We start from the raw sequence: 22,152 nt of genomic DNA, 5'->3' as shown, positions 1-22,152 counted from the left end.
ACTTTTAGTTTGATATTCTTTTACAAATTAAATTAGTTTATAAGAGAAACTAACTAATGCAAAATCTATTTTAAGGTAATGCCCTCCTTAACTATATAATTAGGAAAGTGATTTAAAATTATGAACGATCATAAATTCATATTGGTAGAGAAATTGCTTACTTATTTTTAGAATAAATGTAATCTCACATATTATTTAAAGTAAGGAACAACCATCATTTAACTATATTAGGTGATATCCAAGTCTCTAAAAGAATCACTAAGGATAAGCGAAATTATAATGTAGGAAAGCTTTTAAACCCATAACGTAAGGCATGAGAATCTTTATTGCTCATTATGAATAGTTGTGCAATCAATGTTTGAAGTCTAATGTCAAGTCTTATTTATGTCAAAACAGATTCAAGAATATGAATGTCTTATCAAGAATATGAATGTCTTATCATGATAATCTTCTATAGTTTGTTTGCTTTTTCTCTTTGTTTTGTAGTTTGTTTACACGTTTATGTATATATTTGCTCTGCCTTAGATGAACTTCATTTATGGTATCCTTTCATATTACTAATTCTCATGATTGTCCATGCCTCTCCAAGTAATTTGGAGAAATTAGATACAATGTTTCATCTCTTTTTCTTGTCAAGATTATAGAGGTCTATTTGCAGAAGGCTCTCAATGTTCTAATCAATGATTTGTTTAATGTAGCTTTTACATATTTCTTCCTTTTAACTAGATATCTATATTCAGGTGGATGATTCTCAATTTCTTTAAATAGACAAGTATCCTTTTGATCTAACATTTGATATTCTTCTTGTAGTTTGTTGGTGTTGCACAATCACTTGGTGTTGGGGTTATTATTTTCAACCCTTGAAACATCACATAAGTTGTTACTACAACTACTAAGGCTCTAAATATGCAACTAGTAGAAACTTTTGTTAGGTATACATTTACATAATAGTATTACTATTTGGTCTTATACATTAGAACTTTGTGATTTTTAATGAGGGTGATGTATCTTATTACAAGCTATTTATTTCATATATACTTATTCAAAATTTTGTCTTATGTCTCTAAACAATCCTAGAGTTATTTTTTTTCTTTCTTTTTTTAAAACATCATTTGCTTACTTTCCTAATTAATTATATCCATCACATTGATTGTATCTTAAGACTTCTGGTGGTTTGGGAAAATCTATAAAACCATGTAGATATAATTATGCTCAAATATGATGGTTATTTACTTGTGATGTTGTAATTTTAGGAATTGGAAAAAAGATGTGCATATACCTGATTATGATTATGAACCAAAACATGTTAATAAGAAGTAGATAATCATGCTTGTGTTTTTAAGATAGATCCTTATCTTTTCAATGTGTCAATAATATTAAATCTTGAACCTTATCATTTGTCATAATTTTTAACATTTTTTCTTCACATTGGTGATACACACCGCAGGGTTTCAATGGAACCTTAACTGAACCCCCGTTGAGAAAAAAGCTTCACTTGTATGGAGTTACAAACATGCAAGCTTCTCTGAATGGGTTAGCTGATGATCTCTATGATTATTATAGCCCATATAAGTCTGCCAAATTAGTTTGGCTGGCTCTGGAAGAGAAGTATGATACTGAGGAAGCTGGGACTAAAAAGTATACTGTTAGCCGCTATCTCAAGTATCAAATGACTGATGATAAATCAGTAGAGTCTCAATCCCATGAGATACAAAAAATTTCTCAAGAGTCATACATAGTTGTGATAACTGAGATCAATATGATTGGAGGATCAGATGGATGGTGGGTAGACACTGGTGCCTCCCGCCATGTCTGCTATGATCGTGCTATGTTTAAAACATACACGAATGTTGAAAATAAGAAAGTGTTGCTGGGTGATTCCCACACCACTACTGTTGCTGGAACTGGAGATGTTGAACTGAAGTTTACCTCTGGAAAGACTTTGATTCTCAAAGATATGATGCATACTCCATAGATGAGAAAGAATCTGGTTTATGGTTTTCTTTTAAACAAGGATGGGTTTACTCAGACAATAGGTGCAGATTTATTTACTTTGACCAAGAATGGGGTATTTGTAGGGAAAGGGTTAATAAAGTTTCTCCTTCTGCTTACATGCTTTGTGATTTTAATATCTGGCATTCTAGACTTTGTCATATAAATAGTCGTTGCATATCTAACATAAGTAACTTAGGTTTTATTCCAAAGCTATCTTCAAATCACTTTGAAAAATGTGTTTTTTGCAGTCAATCTAAAATAACTAAGAAATCACATAAATTAGTAGTTAAAGAATCTGAGCCATTGGATTTAATACATTCTGATATATGTGAATTTGATGGAACGTTGACCAGAAATGAAAAACGATATTTTATCACTTTTATTGATGACTGCTCTGATTATACATATGTATATCTTATGAAAAATAAAAGTGAAGCGCTTGACATGTTTAAGTTATTTGTAACAGAAATTGAAAATCAATTCAATAAGAAAATTAAGAAACTTCGAAGTGATAGAGGCATAGAGTATGATTCCAGTTTGTTTAATGAGTTTTATAATTTCCATGGAATCATACATGAGACGAGTGCTCCATATTCACCTGAAATGAACGGTAAAGCTGAAAAAAGAACAGAACTTTTACATAATTAGTTGTAGCTACTATGTTGAGTTCTAGTGCAACATCTTTTTGGTGGGGCGAAATTTTATTAACTATTTGTTATGTGCTAAATAGAATCCCCAAATCAAAAAGCAAGACATCTCCCTATGAGATATTAAAGAAAAGACAACCAAATTTGTCTTATTTGAGAACTTGGGAATGTCTGGCCTATGTAAGGATCCCAGACCCTAAGAGGGTTAAACTTGCAAGTAGAGCCTATGAATGTGTGTTCATTGGTTATGCTATTAATAGCAAAGCGTATAGGTTTTATGACCTAAACGCAAAAGTGATCATAAAGTCAAATGATGCTGATTTTTATGAAAATAAATTTCCTTTTAAATTAAGGAATAATGGGGGTACTTCATCCAGTTATCTTCCTGCTATTAGTAGTGAAAATCTTGCACAACCAAAACCAGATATAGAGCCTCGAAGAGGTAAGAGAGCAAGAATTGTTAAAGATTATGGACCCGATTATATGGCTTATACATTAGAGGAGGATCCATCAAACCTCCAAGAAGTTTTGTCTTCTTTGGATGTTGACTTGTGGCAAGAAGCCATTAATGATGAGATGGATTCTTTAGAATCTAACAAGACCTGACATTTAGTAGACTTGCCTCCTGGTTACAAACCAATTGGTTGTAAATGGATCTTAAAAAAGAAACTAAAACCTGATGGTACTGTGGATAAATACAAGGCTCGCCTTGTAGCCAAGGGTTTTAGGCAAAGAGATAATGTGGATTTCTTCGACACCTTTTCACCAGTTACTAGAATAACATCTATTCGGGTGCTAATATCTCTTGTTGCTATTCACAATCTAGTGGTACACCAAATGGATGTTAAAACTGCTTTTTTAAATGGTGAATTGGAAGAGGAAATCTATATGGAGTAACCTGAAGGGTTTGTGATTCATGGACAAGAAGATAAAGTCTGCAAGTTAGATAAATCTTTGTATGGTCTAAAACAAGCACCTAAGCAGTGGCATGAAAAGTTTGATAACTTAATAGTCTCGAATGGGTTTAAGGTGAATGAAAGTGACAAATGTATTTACTACAAATCTGTATATAATATTTGCACTATAATATGTGTATATGTCGATGACCTTCTCATATTTGGTTCAAATATTCATGTAGTGAACGATGTGAAATCATTTTTGTGTAACAACTTTGATATGAAAGACCTCGGAGAAGCAAGTGTAATCCTTGGTATTAAGATTACTAGGTCAAAAGAGGGAATTTCTCTGGATCAATCTCACTACATTGAGAAGATCTTAAAGAAATATGACTACTTTGACTGTAAACCTGCTAGTACACCATATGATCCAAGTGTAAAACTGTTCAAGAACACTGGTGAAGGTATACGACAAACTGAGTACGCAAGTATCATTGGCAGCCTTAGGTATGCCACTGATTGTACTAGACCCGACATAGCCTATGTTGTGGGATTATTATGCAGGTTTACCAGTAGGCCTAGTATGGAGCACTAGCACGCTATTGAAAGGGTAATGAGGTACCTTAAAAGAACCATAAACCTTGGATTACGTTATAAAAGGTTTCCCGCTGTACTTGAAGGATACAACGATGCAGATTGGAACACTCTTTCAGATGATTCCAAAGCAACTAGCGGCTATATATTTAGCATAGTTGGTGGGGCTGTTTCTTGGAAGTCAAAGAAACAGACTATCTTAGCTCAGCCCACTATGGAATCTGAGATGATAGCACTAGCAACTGCTAGTAAGGAAGCAAGTTGGCTAAGAAGCTTACTTACAGAGATTCCGTTATGGGAAAGACCGATACCAACTGTGTTGATCCATTGCGGTAGTACCGCGGCTATTGCAAAAATTGAGAACCATTATTACAATGATAAGAAACGACAAATACATCATAAGCATAGCACTGTTAGAGAATTACTCTCAACAGGAGCTGTTAGAGTGGATCACGTGCGCACTGATGATAATTTAGCAGATCCTTTGACGAAAGGATTAGCTAGAGAGAAAATCTGTAACACTTCTAAAAGAATGGGACTATTGCCCTTACTGTGATGATCATTCATGATGGTAACCCGACCTAAATGACTGGAGATCCCAAGAACTAGGTTCAATGGGTAATAACAAGTTATGAAGTGATATGAGATGAACATGTTGTTATAAGTGAAAGCAACATGATTCCTGAAGTAACAAGAGGATGAGTTATGAAAAAAAATTCATAATTCTTAATGAGATCTATACTCTATGTTGAGTGGAGTACCTAGGCTACAGGAGTACTCTTGATAGACTCACCTATGTGAATGTTGAAGTGGGGGCCGCTTCATATGAAATTTTGGACAAAAATTTCTAGAGCGTTCACTATACCGGGATAGACGTGCATGGCCTTTAACGCACGGGCTTTATAGAATACACCTATGAAAAGGTTGTGTGTGGTTTGATGTCGGAGATAGAGTTCAAGACTTCGAGTCACTCTAGTAAAATCTGAATCTTACTCACTATGCAAAGGTTCAAGTTGTATGACACCTTTGTTTATGCACAATTTTATGAAATCCTCGAAAATCTTCTTTTCAAATTTCAAGTGGGGGATTGTTAGAACAAAGGATGAAAGTTTGAAAAAAAGAAGGATAAAAAAAGAAAAAAAAGACTTCAAGTTCCACATCGCTCAGGATAAACACTTGAATAGTGTTTCACTCCCTATATATAGAGAGATCATTTCTTCATTTTTCCTTGCCCCAGTTGAAATGCATTTCCTCAACTTTTCTTTCTTCATCCCATATTTCAGCCGATGCATTTCCGGCAAACTTCTCCCTCTTTCTTTTTGTCGCTCTAAAATTTCGGTTGGCTATAATAGTGACTTTTTAAAGTCATATTTTTTGTTGGCTATAAGAGTGACTTTTTAAGTCATATTTTTCAGTTGGCTATAATAGTGACTTTTTTCTATAATAGTGACTTTTCAAGTCATATTTTTCGGTTGGCTATTAGAGTGACTTTTCAAGTCATATTTTCGGTTGACTGTTAGAGTGACCTTTTCAAGTCATATTTTCGAGTGGCTTTAGAATGACTTTTCAAGCCATACAAGAGGGTGTAATTCTAGAAAAGGTTCCCTCACTGCAGTGGGAATCTTATACAGTGACCTGGGCTGTTTTATCCTGGGGACTTCGTGGTCGATAATCTGTTTGCACAATTTTTTGTAATGCCACGAAACGTCTTAAAGAAAACAACATTGTCCACGACTCAATCAGTAATTTTTTCGATTTGTCATAAACTATTGTTACAACAGGTTGTCATTTTAAAATGTAAGTATTTATCATATGCTTTGATACGAAAATATCCAAAACTTAAATTTTTATTTATTTAAACAATTTTTTGGGTCATGCAAAAAATCAAAGAGAGTAAAAATCCTGTGCCGCACGGGTGGATAGCTAATATATCACCAAAGGAAGGAAAACAAATTATCTACCCATTAAATAAAAGTCTGTTTGTTACTGCCACAGAAAATGTGCTTAGTATATCATAGATTTAGTAATGGAAAATGAAACTAATTTTTGTGACCCAAAAACCTGGTCTCCATACGACTAAAAAGCTTCTTATTATCCTTGTTTTTATTTCCCCATAAATATCTCTATAGGAAACAATCCTACCTAAGGCACAATTTCACATTAAATAGGGACGCTTCTTGTTACCCAATTAAGATGCATCATTTCTAACCCATCAGTTAGCAATAAACTTCATTTGTTCCTAACAAAGTGAATAAACGACATCCATTGTCAAGGAATTTAGAAATTGTGATGATGGCAGCATTTACTGGAAGTTTGGTGTAGACAAGGATGAGTTCTCATTGTATAGAACCACTTCTCCTAAGCTTTATTTAATTATAGATAGATGTCCTTCTCAGTAGAGGAGGCTGATCCCACAACCACAAATACTAAAAAGGTAGAAATGATTAATAACGAATATTGACCTTATTCGCTTAAAATCGTATCTTGTGATGTTGTGGCCAGTTAAAATGGGTCATATATGGGCCATATCAAGCATAATGCAAGGATTTTACTTCCTGCATCTCCCTTTTACTAGGGTTGTGTGGCCTTTTTGTCCAATGGATGTTTCAACATTTCTATGGGAGTGCAGGAAGCAAAACAGGAGCTGCAGGAAGCAACAGCCACAATGAAAGCAATAAGGGCCACTGCAATATTTGGGCCATAGCTTTTACGACTTACACCTTAAATAACAGGGCATCTCCCCTAATTCTTTTAAAATTGTTGTTCAGCTAGCAATATGGATAACCTTGCAAAATCAAGTAATTTGAACAAAAAAGTAAAAAATAAAACAAAAGAAAATGTTGTGATACATTGATATATTTTTTGTATTGAGACACTAATAGGGTTTCGAGCAATTGATTTATTCACCTGTAAACTGTATTTTTGTTGCAAATTTTCATCATGATATAAAATCTCAGTATATGACATTTTAATAAAATTAAGACCTAGTTTAGATTATCTTCTTATTTGTGAGAGATTTTCACTTATAAAGCCTACGATATTTTAAGGGGAAAATGTCAAGCACCATTAAGTTCATAGGTGTTTAGAGAGAAGTTAGATAATAGAATATCTGAAAAGATTAAGGAGCATAAATTAATTTTAATTTATATAAAAAAAATAATTCATTTTGTCTCATTAATTTATTATTTTCTATGAGTGGTTTGTTAATAAATTTATTCAAATTAATTCCTAATCTTTTTTTATTAGCTAATTGAGCTAGAAGTGAGGAATTTACATTAAGGTTGAAATTTGTCATTTAAAAAGAAAATTGATTTTCTTTTGGGTAAAAGTTACATCAGTATGTTTGGTTTTGCAGTGTTTTAAGAAAAATTGATTGACTTTTCCACGTTAATTTTAGAAAGAACTTATTTGCATTTAGTGACTTCAACACGAAATCAAACATACACTATATCTATTTTTTTATTTCACTAATTTATGAATTTTATTAGAATTACCAACAACTTTTTGTTGAATGAGTTTTCATTTACTCTCCAGAATAAAATTACTTTTCACCTTTTTAAAGCAAGAATTGTACTATAAACTAATTTTATTCTAAATATTAAAATAACATGAAGTTGTTCTAATTAACTAGTGTTTATGTTAAATTAATATTCAAAGGAAAAATTTTATCACCTATACTAATTGTGCTCTATTCAAACATGATTGACTCACAAAATATTGAAAAGAAACTATTAAATAAAACTAGAAATACTTCTTTAAATTGGTGAAAACTAGTTTTCTTACTTGTCCTTATAGTTTCTTGAAATTTTAATTTTATACTATACTTGCTTTAATGCATGCTTTAATTTCTGGCTGTTTTAAATAATTGATGTTCCAATTATATTTCAAAAGCATAAAAGAGCTGAGTGGGATTTTTTTATAGATCACATGTTTTTTCTATAAGTTTTGAATCATCAGAAAACTATTTTAACGATAGTTGGAATATATTTCTCCCGTTTCCCTATTATTAATTGGCCTTTGATGTAAAAGTAAGCGCAACCTTCATATATGAAAAAATAATTTGTTTAACACAAAAATTTGTGTTTGATTTTTTTATGTGTAAATTTTTGTTTATATGTGAGAATAATACACTACAAAAATTAATTTTTAATCTAATAGATGAAACATATATGATATCTGACTGATAGAAAAAAGTAAATAAAGACATATTGAGTTCACATTTTATAAAATGTTGATCTGGAAAACATATTGAGTCCCCGTTTTATACTGCTGGTTATATGGACAAATTCCAACAAAAATGTATTAGTGACATCTCAGCAAGCTTCCGTACGAAGTTCATAACCTCTTTCAAATGCATCTACGAAACCTAAGTGTATAGGTTACCATCATTGCCCTGAATAAGTGGGTGTTACTGCCACTTACAATTATGAGCATTGCTAAACAGTTCAAAAATAAGAATGGGAACAAAAAACTGACGAAAAAACATGTTAATACTTCATTGCTTGAATAATAAGTTACAAAGAATTATATATATATATATATATATATGCTTTGACGCCCAAAAAAAAAAAACAAAAAAAGTTGCTTTGACATATTTCTTAGTCGACCAATTCGTACCATCCATGATCCAACTTTATCCTACAATTTATATAGTGACCGACCAAGTTGGTAACATTAATTTCGTTAGCTGCCTACTACGGAAAACCGCGAGCAATAAATTCGCACTAGATACCGTAAACATCTTGTACAATGATAACGATATCCATCCATTGTTGTATAAGATAGAAAATTAAAATTAAATTTTTTTTATTAAAAAAATACTACTACTATAAAACTATATATAAATAATTAATAGAATTTATTTGTTAACTTGTTATGTATTATCACGGTCTCAACTAATAAAAAATATTTGGTAGGATAACTTTTAGAATATACTAGTACTAGTATTTGGTTTAGGAAAAAATTGGAAAGGACTAAAGGGAAAAGAAATGAAAAATAAATAAAATAAAAATATAATTTTGTAAATTATTTGATTAAAAAAAATAAAAGGCTTAATTACTAATTTGATTCCTAAATTATTTAAAATGACTCAATTTGATTGCTAAATTTCCAAATGCTTCGATCAAGTCGTTTTTGTTAAATTCTTATGGTTTTGAGTTACGAATAATGATTGTTTTCATTGATGATTTTGGTTTCAATTTGGCAAAATGATTTGATTGAACTATTCTTAAAAATTAGAGAACATGATTGGAGTGTATGAAATTTAGGGACCAAATTAGTAATTAAGCTAATTAATTTTCTTTCTTTCATTTTGTTTAATTATATGAGAAGTGCAAAAAAGTATATAAAATATATAAATATTTTTAATACAAATAAATACGTAAAAATATTTATATTTTGAAAACAACTTTTTGTTCCTCTTTCTCCAAATTGGGATGGTAAATGATGTAGGTCTCCCTTTTTTTTCTTCTTCTAAATTATAATTTTGGTCCCTCATTAATTTTTAATCTGCAATTTTATTCTTTTTATTTTTACTCCCATAATTTTGGTTTTCTTATTTTAGAAAATTTGTAATCTTGATGAAATCCTCAATTTTACATACATTTATTCTTTTATTTTTTATATTGTAATTAACTAAAACATTTTTTTAATATCTTAAGTGAATAGGTTAGGTTTAGAGTTTAATTGTACCAAAATAAAAAAAATGTATGAAAATGAAAAATTGAGCAAAATTGTGAATTTTTTAAAATTAAAAAAAAATAAAACAACCAAAATTATAATTTAGTCTTTTTTAACTCTCATTGTTCATGGAGTATTACCAAACAAGAGAAGGACCGTGAATTTTAGGACTCATTTACTTCGGTTTTTCACTTCTAATTTATAAATTTTATTTTCATGTATTTGTACAAAAACATTAAAAACAACATTTTTTTTCTCTATTTCCTAGAAAACTTTGAAAATAAAAAATAGATTAAAAATAAAGTGATAATTTTTTTTAATTAAATGTGAAAGAAGAAAATGAAATATAAAATAAAAACAAAAGTAAGCATACTCTTATATTTTTCTATTCCTCCTCCATCATTCCTCTTTCATTCATTACAAATGGTTAATCAAAAAATTATTTGGACACTAAAAAAATACTACTCCTTCCCATATCTTTTGATATTTTAGTTTTCTATTTTTTTTCTTCAAAACAATTGATATTTTAGGATTTGAAGATCTAGTTAATATATTTTTCTCAAATATATCCTTATTTAATGCACACTACCAGTGATATAAGTATCAAATACTCTTTCTCTCTCAAAATAAGTGTTATATAGATGAAAGAGGATAATAGATTTATAAAATTAACTTTATTAATTAATGAAAGAAAGTAGTATAGATATTAAATTCAAAAACTAAAGTGAACATTTATTAAGGATATTTATGGAAAAGAATAATTAATGTTACATTTAAAAGTCAAATGTAACACACTTTATTTTGGAATGAAAGGGATATCAAAGTATTAAATAAGGATATTTTAATTTAGATATAATAATTTTTAGCTTTATTAAATATTTCTTGATCTATGTACAATAACAAACATAAAAAAAAAATACAAAAATGAGATATTGTATACCTAAAGAAAGATAAGAGATAATAGATAAATAATTAATACAAATGATGATGTATAACAAGAAAAGAAAAAAAAAAGAAATTATGAGTGTCAATGGAGTGTGTTATTTTATTTAGGTGTTTAAATTAAAGTTCTCACTCATTATCATAAAGTCAATAAATTCCCTATATATTCATTATATATATTGATGATTTGTAATTAAATATCAAAAAATTTAAACATCGAGTACTATTTTAATTAATGCTCTTTAACAACTATTAATAAGAAACTAATTTCTTTTAAGTTTCATTTTCCAATTTTCATCTACTCCACCGTGTCTTTAGACCCACCCCAATCAAAGTACTTCCCTATCCATTCACACCACGTGGTGGTAATTACATTCCCCAGTCCTCATGAATTCCAAAACCGTACCCATCATTTTCAACTAAAAGTCAAAGTTGGCCTAAGAAACTTTTACTTTTCCTTTTAACTTTAGTGAGTTGCTGCAGCCTGGAAAGCCAACGACAGTTTACACGTAGCTTCCAAAGATTCAATCAAACCGAGTATCATCCGAGTTTTCAAATTACCATGAAGCTCCATATACGCATACCATCCCACAAAAACACAAAGTAAAATTGCCACAAACAATTCACTAGCACATACACATACCCTCTTTCTCATATCCTATTCAAGTCACCATCAGATATATTAAATGTAAACACTTGTCCATCAAGGATTCGAACTTCATTAGTTCTCAAACTTTATTTTATCTCATCGTGAGGGACTAATTCCTTCTTATAGACGCAACTTTCATCGGCCACAAATGCACATGTATAATTAATTTCATATATGTATATATAGCATCAGAGAGAGAACAATTCTTTGAAGGGTGAAAAACCTTGATCAAGAATTGAAGCATTAATCTTCAACCATGGCCACACCCTTGGCCTACCAAGAGCACCTTCCGGCGGCACCCGGTTGGCTGAACAAAGGTGACAACGCATGGCAGTTAACAGCAGCCACCCTCGTTGGTCTTCAAAGCATGCCGGGTCTCGTGATCCTCTACGCAAGCATAGTGAAGAAGAAATGGGCAGTGAATTCAGCTTTCATGGCTCTCTATGCCTTTGCAGCAGTTCTAATATGTTGGGTGCTTGTGTGTTACCGCATGGCCTTTGGAGAAGAACTTTTACCCTTCTGGGGTAAGGGTGCTCCAGCACTAGGCCAGAAGTTCCTCACAAAACGAGCCGTAGTCAATGAAACCATCCACCACTTTCATAATGGCACTGTTGAATCCCCTCCAGAAGAACCCTTTTACCCTATGGCCTCACTTGTGTATTTCCAATTCACTTTTGCTGCTATTACCCTTATTTTGTTGGCTGGCTCTGTCCTCGGCCGAATGAACATCAAGGCTTGGATGGCTTTTGTGCCTCTTTGGTTGATCTTTTCCTACACTGTTGGGGCTTTTAGTCTTTGGGGTGGTGGCTTTCTCTACCAATGGGGGGTTATTGACTATTCTGGCGGCTATGTCATCCACCTTTCTTCTGGAATCGCTGGTTTAACTGCTGCTTACTGGGTACATAAATTTTACTCTTATCATATTTGCTTCAAATATCTAAAAGCTAGCTAGCTCCCTTAGCCAAAGTTTTAAATTGCGGTGGCGGTTGTAGTTTTGGTCACGATTTTTAATATCGTGATAAATTGTGGAAAGAAGATGTGGGCATGTGACTGGTTTTATTACGATCTTTGATACTGTGAGAAATTGCAAATCAAACATCTTTTTAAAAGCATGCTCTTACCTAATGGGAGTTGCTATGGTACCTAAGGAAAAAATTATCTTTGGTTGTTGGTTGTTAGTTTTCAACAGAGATACTAAAATTGTTAGTTGTTGGTTGCTAGTTATTTTCATTTTGGTAGAAATAACCGTTTTTTATTATTAATATTTTAAAAAAAGATATATTCTTTTTACCAATTTTGATAGTTATTAAGAAAAATAATGTTATTTTCCAAAAGCAACAATTTCCAAACTTGTTAATGTTAATCAACCAATTAATGTTTGGTTATTAATTTTGGGCACTAAAGGAAACCCTCATGCTGATTCATTCATTTATGTATGCCAACTTGGTTTTTGATTGTGGGTGCATTAAATATGTTGTACATGTGCAGGTTGGACCAAGGTTGAAGAGTGACAGGGAGAGGTTTCCACCAAACAACGTGCTACTTATGCTTGCTGGTGCTGGGTTGTTGTGGATGGGGTGGTCAGGGTTCAACGGTGGAGCACCATATGCTGCAAACATTGCATCTTCAATTGCGGTGTTGAACACAAACATTTGTGCAGCCACTAGCCTCCTTGTGTGGACAACTTTGGATGTCATTTTCTTTGGGAAACCTTCGGTGATTGGAGCTGTGCAGGGCATGATGACTGGACTTGTATGCATCACCCCAGGAGCAGGTATAAAAATTGTCCTTGCTTCTTAATATAATAATGGTCACATTTATGACTACTCAATGAGATAAAATACAAAACTCTTGCCCATTAATGTTTTGAAAAGTAAATAATACTTTTTTTTATTAAATAATACTTATTTTGCTTTTATTTTGCAACTTGGGTTATATTGAATGAATCTCTCTCATTGGATTAAGTAGTATTGTCAAATGTTTTACAATTAGTATACTAGAGTTTAGTTAATTAAAAATTTAAAGAATTAGCTCAATTGATTAAGAAGAGTATGAGAATTACGTAGAATATGAGGATTATTGTAAACTTTCTTTAATTCTTGCAAATAAAAGAAAATTAAAGTTTAAATTCGCTGACAAAACATTATGTTTACATAAACATTGAATGAATACGGAATTTAATTACTTTATTATCACGCTACATTTATAAATATGATGGCGTATAAAAATATTTTACTATGCATATGAATTAAACTCTTTTAATTTTATCCAACAATATTAAAAACAATGAAAACGATTCCATTGATTCTGTTTTTGACAAATAATATGAAATGTGACTACAACTTGCAGGGCTTGTGCAATCGTGGGCTGCTATACTGATGGGAATATTATCTGGGAGCATTCCATGGGTGACCATGATGATTTTGCATAAAAAGTCAACCTTGCTACAAAAGGTCAGGGTTTCTTAACTCACATCACAAATTTTTCCCCACAAAATACTTAACTTATAGTATTCATTTTATCCTTCACTTTCATTTTGTCTTTTTTTTTTTCATCTCTTTTTCCTTTTTTATCATATCATTGGTTACATCTATTACTCACTCTTTCTCTATATTTTTATTTATTTATCTTTCCATCCATAGACTCTTACATTTATAATTTAAGCATAGACTTTAGGTGTAGCTTCACTTTTGCAGTGCACGTGTTTGTGAATATTCATTTAATATTAGAAAAAAATAATGACCTAAACTTCAGGTCATCCGTTGATTCCAACCACTTTCATTTTATTTTGCCCACTTAGGTGTCATTTATTATTATTTTTTATATAAAAAAATAGATGATGTAAAGATGAAAGTCATCCTCGTTTTCTCGGGGAGTAAGGAGTGGCTGATGTCACCTCATTTTTAAAAATTTAATTGATTTTTATTTTTAAAAAAATCTTTTTTTAAGTAAATTAATATTTAAGGACCAGAAGTAACTAACCTGTTAAAATGACGATAAACAGTACTACGCATTTACCTTGTTCTTCGATTTTTCTCTTCATTGCTTTAATAGATTCCTTGAATACTTTTGTTTACCATAATGGCGTGATGACATTTTCGTCTAAGCATAATCTAGCCTTGCCTAATTACTCCACAAAGATCACTATCATACCACCAAACTTCAACTACTCATTATTAATTACATTTTGAATCTTATTTTTCATTACTAGAAAAGCACTTCGTGGATCATGCATATTTAATTAGTTAGGTCGCCTTCCATGTCTCTATTTATATCCACCTTTAGTTATATAAATTTTATCGTATTTCATTAACCAACTTGAATTTTTAGATGAAAATTAATTTGGAATCTACATAACTAATCACATACGGAATGTAATAAGAATTAGTACTTTTATAAAAAAAAAAATTACACTATTAAGTAACAAGATATTGTTATATATTATTTTTCAGCAGTGCTATATAGCTATATAGTACGATAACTATATGCACGAACCTAGTAGGAAAACATGTGCCTAAATATTATTGGTTGCATCTTAATATAAAAAATAAAAAATAAAATCATTGACGGAAATCAAGGATAAAGGTAATTATAAGACTCTTGGTGCATATACACAAATTCGTGCATAATAGTATTTTTAATATTTTTTTTTTCTTAATTTTATAATAACTAACTTAAACTTATTATAGCATGACTTATGATTAGTTCACTGTATAAAATTATTTTAAACTCTTTCTTTTAGCCAATTATATCTACATTTATAAAAAAAATATTATCAACTATATAAATGTAAAACATTTTTATATGGTTACTTAATTATTGTAATGTGTAATAAATTTATTGATTTTTATAATAATTTTTTTTAAAATTATATTTGATGTATTTTTTATTGGTTAACCATACCCTGACTATATATATTAAACTCTTGGTATTTTGCTTAGTATTATACTTTGTCCTTAACATAATTTTGTAAAATGTATTTACATTCAGGTGGATGACACCCTTGGTGTGTTTCACACACATGCTGTGGCTGGCCTTTTGGGTGGTCTCCTCACAGGTCTATTAGCAGAACCAGCCCTTTGTAGACTACTATTGCCGGTTACCAACTCAAGGGGTGCATTCTATGGTGGTGGTGGTGGTATGCAGTTCTTCAAGCAATTGGTGGCGGCCATGTTTGTCATTGGATGGAACTTGGTGTCCACCACCATCATTCTCCTTGTCATAAAATTGTTCATACCCTTGAGGATGCCGGATGAGCAGCTGGAAATCGGCGACGACGCCGTCCACGGTGAGGAAGCTTATGCCCTCTGGGGTGATGGAGAAAAATATGACCCAACTAGGCATGGTTCCTTGCAAAGTGGCAACACTTTTGTGTCACCTTATGTTAATGGTGCAAGAGGGGTGACCATAAACTTATGAGTCAAGAAATTCGGCTGTGCTTTGCTCACACATATGTATAAAGTTATGTGATGAATCCGTGAGTGGTGTAAGTAGAAATTTGATTTTGTCATGAAAGAAAATTCAAGTTTTGAGATCTGGTGTTCCTCTGGCCATCCTTCATTCGAAGACCTGATCATATATTTCTGGCACAGATTGTGTTGACATGTTTATAAAATTTAGATTTGTCAATTTTTGAAGGAGCTTGTGATTAGTTTTCTTTTCCACTTATATGTTTTAATTACTAGAAGAATATCAAATTTTCTTTTTACGAAATGCTTAGTACATAATTGTTAAAAAAAATCATCATGTAATGGGTACGAAATATTTATCAATTCTATGAATGAGTAATTTATACTTAGATAACTTCAGTGACCACTTTTAGAAAATTTATCCTATGTATAAATTTTAAAAGAATGGTTTTAACTCCAAAATTTTCACCTAGTCCTTGTCAAACAAATTTTATTTTGGCTCACTTAAAGGTAAAATTATTTAGTTATGCATTTCAGAATGAAGTTTGGTTCGAAATATTTTGACAGTGTCAAATATAAATTCTTCAAAAGAAAAAGCCAAGACTACTTTACAACAAAATAGATAAGTTTCTCATAAACTGAGCACAAGTTTTCCAAATTGATGGTACTACAAATGTACTTCCTTCCAAAGCCATTGACTTTGGAATGGAGCGACTTCAAGTATATACTATAATGTGGAATTGAGAAAGTTCAAAGTTAGCGACGAAAGTAAGCTAAACTGGTGTTTTAATATAAGAATTGGTTTTTTTTCACAATTTATACATATAGATGAACCTTCTATGGAAAATTTAATTAATCCATGTGGAAAAGTGGCATTTGGTAGGTTAGAAGAATAATAGGATAGGATGAAAATTAAGAAGTTGGAAAAATCCATCACGTTGAGTGGTTTGTTTTATACGGAAATTGAATGAGAATGCAATTTAATTTCTCGGCTAGTGGGACAACACCCGTCCTCACTCACCTTGAGTTGATATGTGCAAAGCAAAGCCATTTGTCCTTTCACTTATTGATAATTAGTAGCTCTTTTATTTACTTATTTATTTATTAGTCACGTTTGTTCTATATTGAAAAGTCTTCCATTAATTAGAGCAGTCTCTTTGGACCTGGATGTTACAGTTTTTTTTATATCATGTTATAGTATATTACTTATATCTTAATTACATCATCTATCATGTAGGATCATATAGTACAAAAGTTTACTCTGCATTCATCTTAAATCTTGTTCTTGGATTAATTTGACAAGAAAATATTACAAGAAACTCAAAGTCTTTTAAGTTTTACTTTTACCATATATCCAGCATTAAATTCAAGAGTGAATGAAATGGATTACAACTTCCCTTAATTTATAATTAGACACCAGTTTTCCAATGTGAAAAATTTTCCTCTTTGAATTCATGTATTCCATTGATTTGTGACTGGAATTAATTGCACGAATGAGTTTTTTCTGTTTTTTTTTGGTAAAGTTACAGGAAAAAAGAAAAAGAAAACACAACAATCACAGCCTTAGAGAAGGCATTAACATGGAGCACGAATGAGAAAAATGAATATGAATTTAAGTTTTGAAAAAAAAAGGACTATTTTTTTAAAAAAATATTAAAATTTATATGTATATACCTTGTGTTTTCCTCACTCATTAAAAAAAAAAAGTTATTGTGTTTAGAATGCCAACACACTTTGACGCAAACCAAATTCATTTATAAATGTTCTGTTTGTGTCTACGTAGTATCTTAACATGCTATTCCATGTCTCTCTGTTGGACTTGGAAGCAGTTTATATAATTGGGTACTATTAATAATCCAAACCTCCATATGTTTTCATTCAAACTATTTTTTAATCTTATACTCAACCTCACTAAGATAAAACTATTGTTGCATTAATTACTACAATTTACCTCCATTTGAGTACCACCGTTTGTTTCAATTTGTTATAGGATTTAGTTTCCCCTCTTGATTTTACTTGGAAATTGAAATTTTTTAATCGCCTTTTATAACATTCTCCATAAACAAATCTTGCCATTTCTAAGTTCTGACAGTTATCAAACAATGGCTGTAGTGTACTTGCTATCCACAATCTTTTCAGTGCATATCAGAACTAACAATGGATGCACTCTCCGAATTTCATGGACGGATTATCTAAAGGAATAACCGGATTATGCTCCTCCTCTTCATTCCAAATTCTAAATTCAAAGTATGCACCCTAAGGCAGTCAAATGGTTTACAGATATTGTCTTGAGCACAGAAAATTACAAAAAAATCAACCTAGATTGAGGAATCAAGATCTAAAAATATGGTGTTGTATATGCTTTGTCGTTTAATGCTACCATAGCAATTTCTGAGCTAATCAAGCCGCTACCAATCTTGAATTACATTTCTAGAAGATGTCATTGAGGTTGGGGCATTCAAGCTTCCCATTCCAGAGTCAAAGGTCTCCCATTGGGTTGCTACAGAGACAGCTTTACAATGGTAGTATAAGGGTTGGAGTTCTTTGCCTTCAGAGAATCTAGTGTATCTACAAAGTTCTGCACACGATGCACCTGTTGAAGGGTGAAAAAGCTGGTGTTCAGGCCATCAAAGATAATGCAATTATCAATGATTATCAAAATGGTAAGTTCATCACTCACCATGCACAAAAATTTAAGTAAAAAGTACATTATTTCACTCAATGCTAGAGGGGGGGGGGGGGGGGGGGGGGGGGCACAGGGGGGACTTGTTTAGATAGTATTTGATTAAGATACTGATAGTGACAAACTATATTTCAAGTTTCAACTCCCAATGCACATCAAAATGGCTAACTGGACATGATTTATGGTCATATTGATGATGTAGCAGGATCTAGTTTACAGAAAAACAATGGTGAGAACTGAGAAATGTAAGACAGGACGACATGGTTAGGTGATCTACATACTTAACATGGATAAAATCAGTAAATTATGATGACATGGCAAGAATTCACAAATGAAAAATAATACTATAAATAGCCGAGACCTACAACTCAAACTTTCTCATGGCAATAGACAATAACCTGTCCTATAGAGATAAGCTTGAAGGGAAAGGTCGAGAAGGTTAAACTAAAGCCACTATTTCTACAGACATCAAAATTAGGGTTATAAAACTTATAACCTAAATAAATGCAAGAAAACTACATTCATTACTATAATAATCCTTTAACATCACCACATATCATTTTCATCCCTAAGCTACTTCTTCAAATGCATTTTTTCTTGACGAGAAAAGTCTCATTACTTGACCAGCAATAGCCATTGGCATTTTCTTAATAAATTTCCATGACCGTGACAGGAACTACAACTATACCAAACCAGCACAATTTTCTAGTGGAAGTGACGTTAGAAAATGCTTGCTTAGAAAATTCACTCACAGGGGGCAGAAAATATATCAGAAGTTATCTTAAGAAAATGCCCAAAAGAACATTTTTAAAGAAATTCATGCAATAGGAGTTCATTGATGCTGAATTTTCCTGGAATATCTAATGCATATTATGAAAATCTTATTTAAAATGTTTACCAATACAAGTCTCGCATTATCTTCTTAGCTAAGGTAACTACTCTATCCACTTCTAGCTCTCTAATTCAGAGGATCAAATCCAGTAAACAAAAATCTCATATACATTGATACTATTAGGTTAAGAAAGAAAGGCTTGCTGGCACAAAATATTAACCCACATTGCATGAATGAAACTGATTTATAGATAAATGTTGAAATATATCATGGTAAAAATCACTTCAGAAAAATCATAGCATATAATCCCAAGTGCTACTTATATATATATATATATATAAAATACTAAGAAAAGTCAGTGTCCATGACATATTAAATATATGGGATTTTGAGAATACCATAATAAACACAATAACTAATACACAAATAGTTAAAATTAAGTTAGAAGCTCTAACACCATAAACACTACCTCAGCTTTTCTCTGCAGCTTTACTTCACCTTCAGCCTCAATACCATCCAGTTTCAGCAATTGCCTCATAAGCAACTCTGTGGACATCAAAAAATTTTTGTCAGAAACCTTGGTCCCTCCATCCACAGCCACTTCTAAGACAGATACCTGCTAATCAAAATCAGTCATATCCTCATTCTCAGCTCCAGTTATTATGTTTCTATAACCAAAGAATAAAATGATAAACAGGTTCATCCTCTCAGCGAGCTTGTCCACCTCTTCTCTAACTTCCTATGAAGCAGGGACACCCCAGCCCCTTGCCGTGTCTGGTGTCCGACACCGACACGACACACGTGTCCACATTATTTTTAGTTATTTTTACAGGTGTCCACGTGTCCATGTCCATGTCATGTCCGGTGTCCGTGTCAGTGTCGGTGTCGGTGTCGGTGCTTCATAGCTAACTTCAGCAACAGCTTCAGAAGCCTTTAACATTTCATTGTGTTTTCTAATTTCCTCATGTTTCCTCTCTTCTCTACAAGCATCCTCCAAAAGCAAAAGCTTTGACATGTCCCTCACACCTTCTGCATGCAAATGCCCTTCATTGTCCTTTTCTTTTCCTCCAAAGAAGAGTCGTTGCTCTTCAGGCTATAAACCAGTTCTGTGTACAAGCAGTCTCTTAACATCCCCTGCCATTGAAGACTAAGTTAAAACCAAGACACACATACCAATGACAACAGAACATAATCTTATTGAAAGCTTATAACATAAATGATTATGCAGAGCTTGTTTGGCTTATCAAAATGGCTTATAAACATTCCATAACCTTTTCTAACTTATTTCAATAACCTCAAAGTTTGTGATGGAAGCTCCCATGTGATAAGCTCACTTTTATAAATGTTTAAGTTATTTATCCATAAACATCTTCTAATTTCTAAAGTATAAGCTACTAGTAAATTGCTGTAACTTCTAAGGCAAGTTCATCAAACATATTCTAGATGAAGGAGAACCAATGTCATAATGTAGGACAAAACTGTATGTTATGAAATAGTATGAATAGAAATCATGCAATTTGCTTCAGGTCCCAGAACTCTAAAGTTTATCAACATATTCCTCTTATTTTCTCACAAAACACAATTTAGTTGCTGTGGATATCAAGTGCATGTATAAGGAAAAATTTAGGTATTTCCAAAATCTATAATACTATTTTGCTTCCTTCCCTAACACATCTGGTTCGGTTTTCATAAAATTACCTATTCCAAAATAACGAACGTATTAATCTCGATAGAAATCCCTCGTCTATTTTTTTAGGGCAATTTTTATTTTTTATTTTTTAGTGTTAATTTTATCTCTATTCTCATCATTCAATCATTTCCCTTCTTAACATATACATAAAGTGAGTAACAATGAAAATGCTGATCCATGGAAATAAAATTAAAAAAAAAAGTGGAAATTTCGTTGACCATATGGCAAAAGTCAAGAACACTTCACCTAATGGCGAAAAATTTAAAATTCGATGATAGAGAGAAGAGACTAACAGAAAGTGGAGTTGGTAGGGAAGAATGGTGGGCGACAGTGACCATCACCGTCGTCATGTTGTCGTTTCCGGCGGCGCCGCCGTTATCCGCCGCAGCCGCCGCTTCGCGTCTCTGCACGAACATTCCGCCGGGACTCATCTCCGACTCCATGGAGAGATCTCAATTCTCGGGTGATGTAGTGATAAATATGTGGAAATTGGAATCACAAATTTAGCCTTGTGTAATGAAAAAAAAAATCACTATTTTTCTTATGCACAAAGAACGGTGGCTGCTACTGTCATGTAGTACTTTTGCTGATCATCAAATCTTATCTTATGAGTATACATTTAATAATGTAGTAGTATTTGTATATAATTTAGATTAGATTTAGATATATACAAAATTTAAAAATAAATGTTAATAATAATAATAAAATATTATACTTTATAGTTACTATTTTTTTAAAATATTTTCATTATAGAAAAAAAAAATATATGAATCAATAAAATAAAACAATCATTATTTTTGTGTGTGGTTCCTCTTTTCACTATTGTTTTAAGTAATGATAGTTAATATGAATATAATTACTTCTCGAAAAACTAACAAAATTCCTTTAACCACAACTTTCATCACTAAACAATGTCTTTGCTCCATCCGGCAAATTGATCTCAGGAGGGTATGTTTTGAAACATTTTACGTAGGAGATTTGTTTTGTGTAAACATTTCGTCGAGGAGCATAGCGAAACACATATTTTACCAAGAGGAACAGTGAAATTGGTGATTTTTGGTGTAGGTGTAGTGTGCGTCAGAGTAGGGGTGAGAGGGTGCAGAGTATTTCACCATCTGTACTGGCGAAATAGCTGG

At 31.9% G+C, this 22,152-nt stretch overlaps 1 protein-coding gene and 1 pseudogene across 1 annotated transcript; one reads left to right on the top strand and one right to left on the bottom strand.

Moving 5' to 3' along the window:
- Nucleotides 1-11,319: 11,319 nt before the first annotated feature.
- LOC114396462 (ammonium transporter 2-like) lies at nucleotides 11,320-16,115 on the top strand. Its single transcript, XM_028358443.1, has 4 exons — nucleotides 11,320-12,300; nucleotides 12,891-13,176; nucleotides 13,752-13,855; nucleotides 15,393-16,115. Exons 1-4 carry the CDS (start codon nucleotides 11,659-11,661, stop codon nucleotides 15,819-15,821), a joined length of 1,461 nt encoding a protein of 486 aa, XP_028214244.1. The 5' UTR covers nucleotides 11,320-11,658; the 3' UTR covers nucleotides 15,822-16,115.
- A 1,748-nt stretch (nucleotides 16,116-17,863) lies between these two features.
- On the bottom strand, nucleotides 17,864-21,617 carry LOC114397362 (annotated as a pseudogene).
- Nucleotides 21,618-22,152: the final 535 nt, after the last annotated feature.

This window comes from Glycine soja, chromosome 18, assembly GCF_004193775.1.
Source record: "Glycine soja cultivar W05 chromosome 18, ASM419377v2, whole genome shotgun sequence".
Taxonomy (NCBI): Eukaryota; Viridiplantae; Streptophyta; class Magnoliopsida; order Fabales; family Fabaceae; genus Glycine; species Glycine soja.
Note: the sequence above shows the minus strand (reverse complement) of the source record. Positions and strands in the feature narration are given on the sequence as shown.

What these genes read in the sequence shown, in the direction of transcription:
- LOC114396462 (XM_028358443.1), top strand. Translation starts at nt 11,659, where the DNA reads ATGGCCACACCCTTGGCCTACCAAGAGCACCTTCCGGCGGCACCCGGT. An exon ending in ATGCATCACCCCAGGAGCAG is followed by an intron (nt 13,177 to 13,751) that starts GTATAAAAATTG and finishes TACAACTTGCAG; the next exon opens with GGCTTGTGCAATCGTGGGCT. An exon ending in AGTCAACCTTGCTACAAAAG is followed by an intron (nt 13,856 to 15,392) that starts GTCAGGGTTTCT and finishes ATTTACATTCAG; the next exon opens with GTGGATGACACCCTTGGTGT.